Source organism: Stegostoma tigrinum, chromosome 2, assembly GCF_030684315.1.
Source record: "Stegostoma tigrinum isolate sSteTig4 chromosome 2, sSteTig4.hap1, whole genome shotgun sequence".
In the NCBI taxonomy this organism is placed as follows: domain Eukaryota; kingdom Metazoa; phylum Chordata; class Chondrichthyes; order Orectolobiformes; family Stegostomatidae; genus Stegostoma; species Stegostoma tigrinum.
Window position 1 is genome coordinate 129,007,111 of NC_081355.1, and position 16,080 is coordinate 129,023,190.

At 43.2% G+C, this 16,080-nt stretch overlaps 1 protein-coding gene across 4 annotated transcripts in view; it reads right to left on the reverse strand.

The window, feature by feature from the left end:
• Nucleotides 1-16,080, reverse strand: part of nrp1a (neuropilin 1a) — a 184,250-nt gene that overhangs the window by 25,158 nt on the left and 143,012 nt on the right. For 2 of the 4 annotated variants that reach the window (XM_048554486.2, XM_048554476.2), the window contains exons 10-12: nt 13,571-13,715; nt 6,612-6,683; nt 3,534-3,593 (exon numbers count right to left, since the gene is read on the reverse strand). In XM_048554486.2, coding sequence (XP_048410443.1) covers nt 3,534-3,593; nt 6,612-6,683; nt 13,571-13,715 — 277 coding nt within the window. Of the gene's footprint in view, nt 1-3,533; nt 3,594-6,590; nt 6,684-13,570; nt 13,716-16,080 lie in introns of all 4 variants that reach the window. The other 2 variants (XM_048554466.2, XM_048554458.2) reach the window with 1 other exon arrangement.

A 16,080-nucleotide genomic window follows, 5' to 3' on the forward strand; every position in this document is an offset into this window, starting at 1 on the left:
ATGTAGTCTCTTTATTTTTAAGTCAAAGCTAATTGCATCTGTCTTTCCACTTAATATGGATTTGGCAGGAAGTAACTATTAACTCACAAAAGTTGAGGAGCTTTTTTTCAATCAATGGAGTCAATATAAAGTTGGTTGAATTCTAAAGCAGACAGACAGATTTGATCCTGTTAGTTCCCATCTGAGATGGTAGCTTGCCATTAGTAAAGAAAAGCTAAGTGGGGGCAGAGGATGGATGTATGAAAGCATTTCTTTCAATTCATTCACAGGGTGTGGGTGTCACTGGCTGGGTCAGCATTTCTTGCTCATCCCTCATTGCCCAGTGGGCAGTTCAGAATCAAAAGCGAGGCAATGGCCCAGTGGTATTATCGCTGTGACTGTTACTCCAGAGACCCAGATAATGTTCTGGGACCCAGGTTCAAATCCCACCATGGCAGATGGTGGAATCTGAATTCAATAAATATCTGGAATTAAGAATTTAATGATGACCGTGAATCGTTTGCCATAAAAGCCGATCTGGTTCACTAATGCCCTTCAGGGAAGGAAACTGCCATCCTTTCCAGATCCACAGCAGTGTGGTTGACTCTTAACTGCCCTTTGGACAACTAAGGATGGGCAATAAATGCTTCCTAGCAGTGACAGCCTCATCCTGTGAATGAATAAAGAAGAATAAACCACATTGTTGTGGGTTTGGAGTCACATGTAAGGCGGACCAGAAAAGGATGGCAGATTTCCTTTCCTAAAGGGCATCAGTGAATCAAACGGATTCTTTATGACAATTAATTAACAATGGCTAATTTTTCATTCCAGATTTCTGAAAAATTCTATACAGATTTCACCATCAGCCATAATGGGATTCAAACTCATGTCCCCAGAATATTAACCTAGGCACAGTGCTTACTAGTCTAGTGACACGACTACTAAAAGCCCAACCTCCTCAAACTAGAGTGCATGTGCTTCAAGATGGTCTTCCCTTTGCCTGTGCTTAACACAGATGGGCTGACGGAATGTGTGGTGTTGAAGGAATATTATGGGCAGAATGTAACGTAGGTGAAGATAGTCTCAGCCAGAAGCTGGAGCGCTTTGCATCACCTCTTTTCGGGAAGGACTTCTGCATTGCAGAACAGCGCCTGGTCTCCCCTGGGATCAAGGACCCCAGCAACTGAGGTACCGGCCACGAGGAGACACCCTTCACCTAGTCATTGCTCTGCAGGAATACTGGCCGGGGAGCAGGGTGGGGGGCTGGCTTCCACTGTTAACTCTACCCCCACATCGTCCCCATTACCTGAGGCCCAAGATCACTGAAGGTGAGGGAGGATAGATGGAGGGAGGCTCACTGTGGGTGCTAGGGATTGGCAACAACGGCTCTCAGCAGTAACCCTGGGATTAATGTCTTTGCTAACACAGTGAAGACAGTAGCGTAGTACAAGATCAGGAAGTGTTTATGTAATCACCTCCCTGTTAGCAACCTCGACCCTTCTGTCTCTGAGTAGCCCTTTGCATCATGAAAGCACAGAAAAAAAATCATGAGGAAGTTGCTGAAGAAAATGTTGCCATGCAAGCGGACCATTGCTGGGTAGGAGATTGCCTTTATATTAGCCCAAAGAATCGGACTGCAAGTGATGTGATTTAAATTTCTACCACAAAAAGTACATCACCTTCATGCCATTTGACATAACTAAGCAGGGATCAAGATGCAGAGTTGCTGTAATAGCCAAGCTAATGGCAGAATTGTAAATTTCTTGATCTTCCCCATTTAATTGCACATCACCCACTTGGCTAAAGCTCTAGTGGTGGGCGCTATGAGTCTGGCTGCCAAGATTTCTGGGCCTAGTGGTGCTGTCAGGGTCCTGCTGCACAGCATGGAGCACCGCAACCCCCCAGGCATACTGGCAGACTCTAGCAGACCCCTGCTGCTGGAAAGACTTCTCTGATGAAGGGTCTGGGCCCGAAACGTCAGCTTTTGTGCTCCTGGGATGCTGCTTGGCCTGCTGTGTTCATCCAGCCTCACATTTTATTACCTTGGAATTCTCCAGCATCTGCAGTTCCCATTATCTCTGCTGGAAAGACTTCCTGCTTTTCAAAGAAAAAGAGATCTTCTCTGGCAGGGACTGTAAGCCGCTGGGTTTGAACAGGCTACAGGAGATCTTGTGCTGATGACCAGTGCAGTACAAAACCAACATAGTAGAAGCTAATGGAGCGCAGACCATTGTCCCATTTACATGCAATGAATTAAAGACATAGGAGTGGCTAATAAGACACTCCACATACAAGAATGTGCGATTCCACAAGTACATTGAGGAGCTTTTTCCTTTGTACAAAACCTGCTGAAGTGTAAGCCCACAGCTACTTTCTTAACATTTGTAAAATGCAGGATATTTCTTTTTCTTATTTTTCTCTGTTCTATTATGCATGCACCTCACTTCACTAACACTCAGCATCATTAGGCAGACAGGAAACTGTGTCACAGGCCTTTTCACAGCATTTCAGTTCACAGATAAACCCAGACTTATCATAGGAAACAGCCTCACTTTGATACACAGCAAATTAACGAAGCATTGTTTGGCTGTGGCTAATTTTGGATATATTCAGGAATGTTTATGCACGTAGGTATTAGATAAGTCAGTCAGACCAGCATGAAATGAAATTATTGTACGGTTAAACTCAATGCTCTTCCCTGCTCCTAAAGCAAGTCACATTTGGTTGAGCCAACATGATTTAAAGTCCACGTATCTCCTGGATGTAAATGTGGCAATTGGCAGCATGCAGGGAGCCTGACACGTTCCTGTTTGACAAACAGGAGGTGTGATTGCAAGCAATAAGAACAGAGAGGGTTTAGTTTTCCATAATTTCCCTCCTAGAAGCCTGGCTAAGGATGAGTGAAAGTCATATAATATTTTATTTTCTAAGTTTGAGTCTCCAACAACAGTTGAATCTGTTGCCTTGGTAACAAGAATCTCCTTATTCCACCAGCAGAGCACTTCAGGTCTTCTGCTCTTTCTGGTAACTATAAATAGATCTACGAAGCTGAATCACCAATCTAGTCCTTCAGGAATTGTTTTCCTGTGATTGGCATTAAGTTCGTTATTGAAGGACAGCAAGGAGAACTTAGCTCAGATCTGACCTATACTGTACCTACGCTTCAAGTGTTCAGTGCTGACAGCCAGTGCCCCTTAACTGAAAGAAATGACCCCACACTTGCACCACTTGGACTAAATTTTCCATGTTCCTCTCCCACACCGATTCTATAATCCCCACTGAAGATCAGCATGTGCACATTTTTAAACTGGCTTGGATGCGTTGGTGACAGTGGAGCGGGAGAATGACCAAGAAAATTCAACCACGTTCTTGGGGATTTTTACCTCTAAATGGTAAGGCGGAGATTTTGCTACTGAATCTTTCTTCAATCTCAAGAGGCGTTTTTGGAGCTTGTTGTTTCTGCTGTGCCCTTCCACGTTTGCTGTAATGTCCTTCAAACCATCAACATGTTTCCCCACATGCCAGCATTAACTTTGAGCAAACGTGCTCCTTACCTGGGTACCCGGGTATTTCAGGTAACGTCGGTTCTTCTGTTCCTAGGGCTGTGTTGCCACCTGTGAAAGAGGAATGAGATCAGAAATCGGTGAAGAGCATGAATATTGATGGGGTGTCACACTGTCCAGGCCTTTGTCTCCAAGCTAGTTCTAATGAACACACCATTCCCACAGCACAGAATGTGGATAAACATTGCTCTGTTTGGATAAATATCACTGCAGAATTGAGCTTTTGCAATCTCCATTTGATTACACAATAATGACCGGTATAGGTACCTATTTTGATAGGCCAGGCTCTTTGCTAGAAATAAATGCTGGCTGTTGAGAGAATAGAGGCCAGAGAGGGGAGTAAGTGAGTGCAGCGAAGATAGTAGGGAGGTGCTCTTCTGGGAGTTCAAAATGTACTTTTTAGAACCCGTAGAGACATTATTTATTGCATTGGATTACGTAAGAAGACCAAAGAAAAGGGAACATCTTTTAAATGCCTCCAGCTTCTTTATTTTACTGTTTACTTTAATACAAAGTTGGGGATAGATATTTCCAAAATTCGGTACACGTGTAGAAAAAATGCAAAACCCCTATTAGGGGCTAAAATGTCAACAGGTCACTCGCACATGATACAAAATAGCAGTTTCTCAGAGATTTCCATCTCCTACAAACATCAGCGATCCCACTGAAGAATTTTAAAATGCTCCCTTTGTTATACTGCCTTCCGTCAAAAAGAATTGATAAGAAATTTTTAAAGTGCTGGACCTTCTCAAGCAAAACAGTAACTTGTATGAATATATCTGCATAAAGAGGAATATTTATTGAACATAGAATTGCTCTGCAGTTGACTGGAGGTTATTTATCTGTAAAGCTGCCACAATAATGCCAATAAGCAGCTTCAATGGCTTGCTCTGGCTTTCACACAATACTGTTGTAAGCTGTCAGCTTGCCAACAATACAACAGCAACACTACCCCTTCAAAACTGCAGTGCTAAATAAAAATAAGTCCACCTCAGTTACTGTCACTCTGCATTTCACAGATGAAAACAATTTTTAAATCAAGAGCAGGAAAATCGCTTAAATAAAGTTGGTGCTTATTGACAAGAAGGGGGGTCATTGGGTCGATTGGAGGCACCACTGAAGGAGGGAGAAAACAGATCAGCCAGGGTTCTCACTCCTGATTTTCATCCACAAACCGCTAGCCTTTCTTTAAAAACCTGTCTGCACCCGACAGCAATAAAACAAAGACAACTTGCAGTTGCCATTCTGTAAATTCTGGAAACAGGGTACAGTCAAAGGCAACTGTAACCATGACAGATAAGATGAAAGTCTTAAGAGTTAACACGTATCCTCAGTAGGGGCACAAGCTTGGAAATGGAAAAAGAACGATCTTGTTGGTGTTAGTTAAGCTCCATGGTCGTTACTAGCTGATTCAAATCGAGATTACTTGTTGCCACAGTGGCTCAGTGGAGGGTGGCAATTAACACTGCTGCCTCACAGTGCCAGGAACCCGATTTCGATTCCACCTTCGAGTGACTCTCTGTGTGGAGTTTGCACATTCTCCCTTTGTCTGTGCAGGCTCCCTCTGGTTCATGGCTTCCTCCCACAGTCCAAAGGCATGCAGGTTAGGTGGACTGACTATGCTAAATTGCCCCATAGTGTCCGGAAATGTGTAGGCTAGGTGGGTTAGCCACGGGAAATGCAGGGTTATAGGCACAGGTTGGGGGTGGGTCTGGATGGGATGTTCTTGGGAGGATTGGTATAGGCTGAATGGCCTGCACCTGCACCAGGGATACTATGTTATCCCAAACTGGCCTTGAGAAGGAGGGCATGGTGGCTCAGTGGTTAGCACTGCTGCCTTATAGCACCAGGGATCCAGGTTCAAATTCACCCTTGGGCGACTGTGCGGAGTTTGCACATTCGCCTTGTTTCTGCTGGGTGCTCTGGTTTCCTCCCACATTCCACAGATATGCAAGCTAAGACTGGCCATGCTAAATTGCATAAAGTATTCAGGGACATGTAGGTTAGGTGTGTGAGTCAGAGGAAATGCAGGGTTACAGGAAAATGGTAATGGATGGGTCTGGGTGGGATGGTCTTTGAAGGGTCAGTGTGGACATGTTGGGCTGAATGGCCTGTTTCCATATTGTAGGGATTCTCAGAAGTTAGCGAGTTTTGAGAAGATTTGTAGCTCAGGTTGAGGTTCTGGATGTGAGTTTGCTCGCTGAGCTGGAAGGTTAGTTTTCTAACTAAAAAACTAACCTTCCAGCTCAGTGAGCAAACTCACATCCAGAATTCTAAGAAGTTGTTGCTGTGCTGCTGAAGCTCTGTAGTCTGTCACTGCAAATTAGTGTGGGATTATTCTACAACTCTTGCATTTCAAAGGAGCTTATGATTTGTTTTGGACGTGGAGGTGGGGAGTTTCGCTGTGGGGAAGCAGGTGGGATTGGGTGTGGGTTGTGGGAGTATTCACTGTCTGACTGGAAGCCAAGTCTTTCAGTCAGGCTGACCTCTGGCTGGGGACCTCCCACTGATGCCACACACACACAGGCACAGAAGTGATGGAGTTAAAGCACTCCAGTGTGTGGCGAATCCTGACTTCCAACTTTCCCGTGTGCATGCCGACCCTCCCGTGCAGCACTCCTGCCAGCTCTAAAATAAACAGTTTCCCTAAGGAGGCTGACCATGTAGGTTTCGAACAGCGATCTGAAACACAATGCTCCAAATGAGAATTTGGACTCATTCAGAAGTATTTCCTTTCCCTGAGTGTTAACAATAATTCAAGCCATACATTGATTATAAGCTTGCACCAAATGCTTCATTGCCAGTTTGTTGCTTGTTTATTTATTCTTCCGAAGTGATGCCATGGTTTCTAATAAGGAAGAATGTACACTGAAGGATTAGTGCCAATTAGTAGATGGAAAGTGTTGATAGCGACAGATTTGTAAGGATAAGCTGTTTATTAGTTGGATGAGCCACATGTGTTTTTCAGGTTTTAGGCTCATTAACAGCGGCGCACAGAGGAAGCGAGCAAGAAAGGTTACAGTGGTGGTGTGCGGAAAAGTTATGCACCTGTAAAGTCGAAGCCATCACCTGTTCCACTGTGGCAGTTCCCAAATTCTTCGTCACACTCATCTGAATCCAACGTTGGTGGGGAGGTTGGGACTGTGATTAGGAGACAAAAACATTAAGAGTTTGCAACTCTTATTTATAACTCTAAAAGTACGCATTGACCATCGTATTTGTAAACTCAAGCAACATTGGCAGGCTCTTGTGATGCAGTGGTGGTGACCACATTTCTGGACGAAGAGGTCCAGGTTCAAGTCCTACCTGCTCCACAGGTATGTAATGACATCTCTGAACAGCTTGACTGGAAATACCTGTTGGTGATGTCCTTTCTTTTGGCACAATTTTGAAAAAGAGCAGGACAGCTCTCCCCAATGTCTTGAACAATATATACTCTTCAACAAACATCACTAAATAAGCAATGATAATGGGAACTGCAGATACTGGAGAATCCAAGTTAACAAAGTGTAGAGCTGGATGAACACAGCAGGCCGAGCAGCATCTCAGGAGCACAAAAGCTGACGTTTTGGGCCTAGACCCTTCATCAGAGAGGGGGATGGGGTGAGGGAACTGGAATAAATAGGGAGAGAGGGGGAGGCGTTGTATCCGGATACAATGTATCATCCTTTGACACTTCCGCCATCTACAATCCGGCCCCACCACCCAAGCTATTTTTCCATCCCCACCCTTGTCTGCCCTCCGGAGAGACCACTCTCTCCGCGACTCCCTTGTCCGCTCCACACTCCCCTCCAACCCCACCACACCCGGCACCTTCCCCTGCAACCGCAGGAAGTGCTACACTTGCCCCCACACCTCCTCTCTCACCCCCATCCCAGGCCCCAAGATGACCTTCCATATCAAGCAGATGTTCACCTGCACATCTGCCAATGTGGTATATTGTATCCATTGCACCCGGTGTGGCTTCCTCTACATTGGGGAAACCAAGCGGAGGCTTGGGGACCGCTTTGCAGAACACCTCCGCTCGGTTCGCAATAAACACTGCACCTCCCAGTCGCGAACCACTTCAACTCCCCCTCCCATTCCTCAGACGACATGTCCATCATGGGCCTCCTGCAGTGCCACAATGATGTCACCCAAAGGTTGCAGGAATAGCAACTCATATTCCGCTTGGGAACCCTGCAGCCCAATGGTATCAATGTGGACTTCACTAGCTTCAAAATCTCCCCTTCCCCCAATGCATCCCAAAACCAGCCCAGTTCTTCCCTTCCCCCCAATGCATCACAAAACCAGCCCAGCCTGTCTCTGGTTCCCTAACCTGTTCTTCCTCTCACCCATCCCTTCCTCCCACCTCAAGCCGCACCTCCATTTCCTACCTACCACCTCATCCCGCCTCCTTGACCTGTCCATCTTCCCCGGACTGACCTATCCCCTCCCCACCTCCTCACCTATATTCTCCTCTCTACCTATCTTCTTTTCTCTCCATCTTTGGTCCGCCTCCCCCTCTCTCCCTATTTATTCCAGTTCCCACTCCCCATCCCCCTCTCTGATGAAGGGTCTAGGCCCAAAACGTCAGCTTTTGTGCTCCTGAGATGCTGCTTGGCCTGCTGTGTTCATCCAACTCCACACTTTGTTATCATTAAATAAGCAAATTGTCTGGTCATCAGCTCATAAAAGATAATGAGAGCGCATTGATTTAAAGATATACTTATCACTGTATCTCCCGAGACATATGTGACAATAAACCTACTTCTAACACAATAAATCATTGTCTTTAATTCATGAATCATTCATTCATCCATAAAGTGATGTGTAAAGGAAGCAATGGTGATTTGAGAAAAAAATCTTTTCCCCAGTGAATGGTTAGGGCATGGAATGTACTGCCTGGGAATGTGGTAGTAGCAGGTTCAACTGAGGCATTGGATGATTACTAAGAGCATGAAAGGGAAGGAATTTGGCACGAGGTAATAGAACCAGTGCAGTCAGGATGGGCTGATTGGCCTACTTCTGCATTGTAACAATTCTGTGATCATCACGACAATTTTTGCTGACTATATACTAACTGCCTGCCACAGTTCCTCAACGACAATAGGGACTGCATTTACTGGCTGCTGGATGGCCTGCGCATGTGAAAGGTGCTAGATGAATGCAGACATTTTAAAACAATTCCTTTGATGGAATGTGGCATCGCTAGCTGGCCAGCATTTCTTGCCTGCCCCTAGATGCCCTTGAGAAGGTGGTGGTGACCTGCCTTCTTGAACCATTGTAGTCCACCTGCTGTGGGTTGACCCAGAATGCCACTAGGGAGGGAATTCCAGGATTTTGACCCAGTCAGTGAAGGAACTGTGATATATTTCCAAGTCAGGATGGTGAGTGGCATGAGGGGTACTTGAAGAGGGTGGTGTTGCTATATATCTGTTGCTTTTGTCCTTCTAGATGGAAGTGTTCGGAGGCTTGGAAGGTGCTGTCTGAGGATCTTTGGTGAATTTCTGCAGTGCATCTTGTAGATAGTACACACTGCTGCTACTGAGCATTGGTGGCGGAGGGAGTGGATGCTTGTGGATGTGGTGCCTATCAAGTGGGCTGCTTTGTCCTGGATGGTGTCAAGTTTCTTGAGTGTTGTTGGGGCTGCACCCATCCAGGCAAGTGGGGAGTATTCCATCACACTCCTGAATTGTGCCTTGTAGTTGGTGGACATGGTTTGAGGCATCAGGAGGTGAGTTACCTGCCACAGCATTCCGAGCTTCTGGCCTGCTCTTGTAACCACTGCATTTATATGGTGAGTCCAATTGAGTTTTTGATCAATAATAACTCTCAGGATGTTGGTAGTGGGGGATTCAGGGATGTAACACCATTGAATGTCAAGAGGCAATGGTTAGACTGTCTCTTATTCGTGATGTTCATAGCCTGGCATTTGTGTGGCACAAATGTTACTTGCCATTTGTCAGCCCAAGCCTGGATTTTGTTTAGATCTTTGTTGTATGTGAACATGGACTGCTTCAGTGCCTGAGGAGTCGCAAACGGTGCTGAACATTGTGTAATCATTGGCGAACATCCCCACTTCGGATCTTATGATGGAGGGAAGGTCATTGATGAAGCAGCTGAAGATGGTTGGGCCTACGACACTCCCCTGAGGAACTCCTGCAGAGATGTCCCGGAGCTGAGAACACTGACTTCCAACAACCATGACCATCTTCCTATGTGTCAGTTATGACTCTAACCACTGAAGAGTTTGCCTCCGATACCCAATGATTCCAGTTTTGCTAGGGCTCCTTGATGCCACAATTGATCAAATGCAGCCTTGATATCAAGGGCTGTCATTCTCACCTCAGCTCTGGAATTCAGCTCTTTTGTCCATGTTTGAACCAAGGCTATAATGAGGTCAGGAGCTGAGTGGCCCTGGCGGAGCCCAAATGGGCATCACTGAGCAGGTTACTGGTGAGTAAGTGCTGCTTAAGAGCACTGTTGATGACACCTTCCGTCACTTTACTGATCATCGAGAGTAGACTGATTGGGCGGTAATTGGCTGGGTTGGATTTGTTCTGCTTTTTGTGTACAGGACATACTTGGGCAATTTGCCACATTGTCCGGTAGATACCAGTGTTGTAATTGTACTGGCTTGGCTAAAGGAGCAGCAAGTTGTGGAGCACAAGTCTTCAGTACTATTGCTGGAATGCTGGAGTATTCAGTGCCTCCAACCTTTCCTTGATATTATGTGGGGCAAACTGAATTGGCTGAAGACTGGTATCTATAATGCTGGGGACTACTGGAGGAGGCCGAGATACATCATCAACTTGGCACTTCTGGCTGAAGATTGTAGCAAAAGCTTCAGCCTTACTTTCTGTACTATGTGCTAGGCCCTTCCATCATTGAGGATGTGGATATTTGTAGAGTCTCCTCCTCTTCTTTCATTTGAAATGAAGATCCTGACTCACACTGGTTCACTGGAGATCATATAGGGGACCCTCCCAAGTCTCCACGGTACAAATAAATCACTGGATAAACTCTCTAAGCTGTCAGTACAGCTTCTGTGGGAGTTTTTTTCATTAATACTTTCAGTCAGGGTGGTCACCTGAATGTCCCCAAGTTTTAAGCAAATATGTTGTGTGTAAACTTGCTTTCCATTCAGAATGTCATTTCACTGAAGTGCTTGGTACTTCCAAGAATATAAATCTACTGTGGTGGTGCTGGTTAGGAGCAAGAAAACAGCAAATAACATTTGCAGTGTTTATGGATGGATTGGTATAATAGACTGTGCAGCCTAGCCGATAGATTTGACTGTTGAGGGTTAAATTATACCTGCCTGCTGAAATCAGAAATATGTTAACATGCTTTACCGTTCATAAGATTTTAGTGGAATTCACCATATGGTAAACAGATAGAGTAAATGCACTGATATCCTACTGTTATTTTACTGTTTAATGTTTTCATAATTGCCGGTGTTAATATGCTCATTAAATAGGCCAACGAACTGTGCCTGGATGACAGTCACACTATTTTCCCCAACGGACCACATTGCAACTAAACTCTCTGACACTGTTTCACTCGAGTAGGTCTCTAAAGAACAGTATCCTCAAGTGGTTTGAATTACACAATTATTTCAGCAATGCACAGCTCGGTAGAGTGAGCAGTAGAACTAAGGACATACCTCACGTAGCAGTGCGTTCTGATAGCTGATGAAGTTTGAAATGGGGAATTGATTTGTAAAATGGTGTGGATTTCACAATGCAGTATCTATACTGTTGGTGTTGAATCATTAGTGAAGTGGCTGCACCAGTTTGTCAAAATGTCCATTGAAGAGGTGCCAAACTCTCAGGTGCTGAATTTAATTGAATTAGCTTTATTGTCACATGTACTCACGAATGCAGCTTCAAATCGCCTCTTACGGCACCATCTTAGGTACAGATTCTTCAGAATGAGTTCTGATCTACTTTTATTGTTTTCTAATAGAATCGTACTGCATTTTAGCGAATCATGAAATGCTGACAGCTAGATTAATAATACCTAAGTTTAACTATTTTTGGCTCATTACTACCACTCTAGAACTACTTTTAACATTCAAGGGGCTCCAATTTAAATGACTGCCTGATTGAAGTTGCTGATAGGACCAATGTTGGGATGTTCAATTCTAAAAGATCATAATAAGTATAAACTGGACAAATGCATTGCTACAGATCCTGAGGGCTCCCAGCTCTACCCACTGCCACCCCTCTAACCTGTCCCTCACAGAGAACAGCATAAAAACACATTTGGAATTGAATCTGCATCCTATATTCTAATCTTTAAACATGTGGAAAACATTTGGGCAATTGTGGGTTGCAAATCCTAAGTCTTGCACTGACTTAACACTGTTTTCTATTGGGAATTTTGATTATACATTGTTACACTCCTGCTTTTACTTAAAATGAATTTACAAGAAAATGCACAATTTATAGTTCAGTGATATACAATGTGCCTAGTATGGCACACAACTCCTCATTTAAATAAGATCTTAGAGACATGAAGCTGGAGTGAAAATTCACAATAACATTAACATGAATTAAAGTTTAAGGAGTAAAAGAAATAAGAACATACAGGGCTTTTTGTGGCTTTAGGAAGTCCCAAGTTTCTTTATAACCAAATACATACTTCTGCAACGCTGTCACAGTTTTAAAATCAAAACTGCAGCATCTACCTGATGAAATCAATGACCAGATAAGTTGGTGATGTTCACTTAGGAATTAATCTTGACCAGGTCACTGAGAGAATCTCCCTGTTCTTTTTTGAACAGAGCAGTATAATCATCTATACCTACCTGAAGAGCTAGTCATAGACTTACTTTAAGATCTCATTCTAAAGGTAGCGCCTCTGACTGCTCCACTTCTTCAGCGCTTCAGTGCACTGACTTGTCAACCTAATATTGTTTGTTTATGACTGGATTGAGACTTGAAACTGCAGTTCCTGACTCAGGGGTGAGAATGCTATCGCTAAGCCAAGGCTGGCACAATCAAAATAGCTATAAGGGAAGATTACAGTCATCAGAGAAGGCGAAAGGAGATTTTTAAAAAGATTTTCAGAATTTGGAAAGGTTTTAGCAAAATCGTAAAACATTATTTTTGCTGTTGGCCGAAGTGTACTGAGGGGACAAGATCATTAGCAGGAGAATAAACAGTGATGTCAAAGCTTCAGTATCTGATTTTGATTGTGAATGAATAGAATCATGCCATTCATACTTCTTGGTCAGTAACAAGAACTGGAAGCAAAATACAGAAGATAAACATTGATATGTTTTGAATAGTTCTGTTGTTATCTTTTGAAACCTTGGGTCAAATAGCCGGGTTTGTGAGCACAACAACCTCTGTTTAAACCTACTGTCATCGTGCAGTCCAGCGAGGTAGGTAATTGGAATAACTACTATAATTAACTTGAACAGACTGACACTTATGTTGAAACCGCATCCATAGAAATTTCATACAAAATTCATTACCATTTTTCTAAGTTCATATTGCATAAGGGACAATGCTATCCGATACGTGGGGTCACACACAAAGAAAATAGCAATCATGTTTGACTTTACAGTCAACACACCAACATACTTTCATCAATGTTTGATACATTACATCTCCTAGTGCAAATGGGAATTTTTTCTAAAATTGTCTCATTGTTGTAAATGACTGCAGCAGTAAAAAAAGGCAAAAATATTACGTATGTATCAGACACTGCTTTTCAAATACCCCTATTTGTAAAGTTTATACAAGCTTTCGAACATCAATATTTTAACCATTAACATAAATCTACTGAACCATATATCCTCCAGGCAATCTCCTTTACAACCAATGGAACACCTGCGCTAATGAATAATGAAGGGAGATTACAAATTGCCAGCCCTTACTGACACACAAAAGTAAACGAAGATTTAACTGTGAGTGGGACTTTCAATTTCAAGCATTTCATCTTGTTTTAATCTTGCAGCCCACCCCTAAGGGCAGTTCCTGTTGATGGATACACCAAGCAAGCAAGTCATGGAGAATTTTTAGAAGTCTTGGTACCTTCAATATCACAGCCCAGCAGCTCCATACGTAGTCCCAGACCAGCTGCCGATGCTCGCTCAGGGTAGATACGAATGTATCTTGTTAACAATGGTTCAAATTTCCGAATTTCTGGCGTATCATAGTTGGTATTTCCTTCAAATGTCTAGACAATATGAAAAGAAATACATAGACATTAGCTGAATCCATTAACAGAAACACGCACCAGAGATAAAATCTGCTCATTTCTCAGACAAAAATATGAGCTGCATTGGTATTATCTGCATTATATTTTCATAACTTAGCAGCATGTGTCATTACAATGTTGCTCCCAATTTTCAAAAATTGACAGTTTGAATATAAATCTGGAATTACATACAACAGATGTTGAAATTATTCAATGAATCTTATGCAATCTGACAAGGAAACCAACACAAATTGAAAAATAAGTACTGACACTCCGTGGAAAAGCCACACATCAAGCGGTGAGCTTTTCCTGTGTTATTTCTTAACAATAACTGTAAGTCAACAAGTGTGGTCCCAGCAATTTCTCTCAAAAATTCAAACCAAACAAAGATTGCCATGAACTATCACCAACTTAGGAGCAGAACATATATTATCCTACTGTCAATGTGGCATGCATTATGCCCGAAAGAGTGACATGACCCAAAACCTTAACTCTGATGTCTCTATAAACACGCTGCCAGACCTTCTGAGCTTTCGCAGCAATTTCTGTTTTTGTTTCTGCTTTACAGCATCCACAATTCGTTTGGTTTTTATTTGATACATACCAATTTCTACCCTTATTTAAGAAAACTTTCCATGATTCAATAAATTGCCAGAAAAAGTGAACAAGAGATATTTTCACATACAGTGAATTTGGTAGACTACCATGCCTAGTATTTATAATATGGTGTAAATTTTGTTTAAACTGTCAATATTTTATTACATTCTTGGGCGATATTAGGTTACTGCAACTTCTGACTGAAATTTGTACACCTGTCCTGCAACTATTTCTCTTGTGTCATTTTCTCAAGCATTCCCTAAGCATCAATACTACCTCGAGGAAGAGTATTGTGCTCCTGAGATGCTGCTTGGCCTGCTGTGTTCATCCAGCTCCACACTTTGTTATCTAGTATTTTATTGTCATTCCCTTTGACAACTGTATGCAAGAGTCAAGCTGTGAAGCACTGAAAACTGCTCACATGCATAAAAACAAAATAAACCATACCATTTTCCTCTCACTTCAGGTCCTATTCTACCCTGATGTAGCAGTGCTGGTGTTGGACTGGGATAAGACCATAACGCCATAAGACCACAAGACATAGGAGCGGAAATTAGGCCATTCAGCCTATTGTGTCCTCTCCAACATTCAATCATGGCTGATAAGTTTCTCAACCCCATTCTCCTGCTTTCTCCCTGTAACCCTCGATCACCCTTCACAATCAAGAACCTATCTCCCTTTGTCTTAAATATATTCAATGACCTGGCCTCCATAGTCTTCTACGGCAGTGTATTCCTCAGATTTGCTACTCTTTGGCTGAAGGATAGACAAAATGAAAAGACACACAACATCAGGTTACAGACCCTCAGGTTTATGTGAAATCACAAGCTTTCGAAACGTTTCCCCTTTGTCCGGTGAACTAGGTCTGCTCTGTACGTGGTGGTGGTGTTTCCACATGTGGTGGAAAATAACCAAACCTTAAACAGACTATAATTCACAGCAAACTATCCAACCGTCAGGACAACATTGATCACAACACCACACAACCCTGCCAGGGCAGCCTCTGCAAGGTATGCCAGATCACTGATATGCACACTACCAACACACGTGGGAACATCACTCACCACAGACATGGCAGATTCTCATGCAACTCGGCCAGTGTTGCTCATCTCACACACTTCAGGCAAGGATGCCCTGAGGCATGGTACATCAATGAGACCATGCAGATGTTACGACAACAGATAAATGGACACTGCGCAACAATCGCCAGACAGGAATGTTCTCTCTCAGTCAGGGAACACTTCAGCAGTCAAGGACATTCAGCCTCCGATCTTTGGGTAAGTGTCCGCCAAGGCGGCCTTCGAGATACACAACAAAACAGAATCGCTGAGCAGAAACTGACAGCCAATTCTGTACTCATGAAGACGGCCTTAACTGTGAACTTGGGTTCATGTCACATTACATGTAACCCCAACATAGTGTTCTGAATCTGTAAAATTTTTCTTATCGTACTGTTTTGACACCATCACCTGATAATTTGTTATGATCCCTCTACCATAATTAGTTTGTACAGGTTTGGATTACATGCTACTTCGATTAAACCTGCAGCATGCGACTTTTATACCTACCATGACATTCCAGCCATTTGGTTTGTCTCCAACATCAGCTTATTTTTAATGTTTTGTACTTATCTCTTTGCCTTAATTAATTGGATTACAGATCATCCCTTCACTTTTTATTCAGCTGTTGACACTTTACTCACACTGACACTTTTGTTCACCTGCAGAGACTTAATATTCAACTTCTC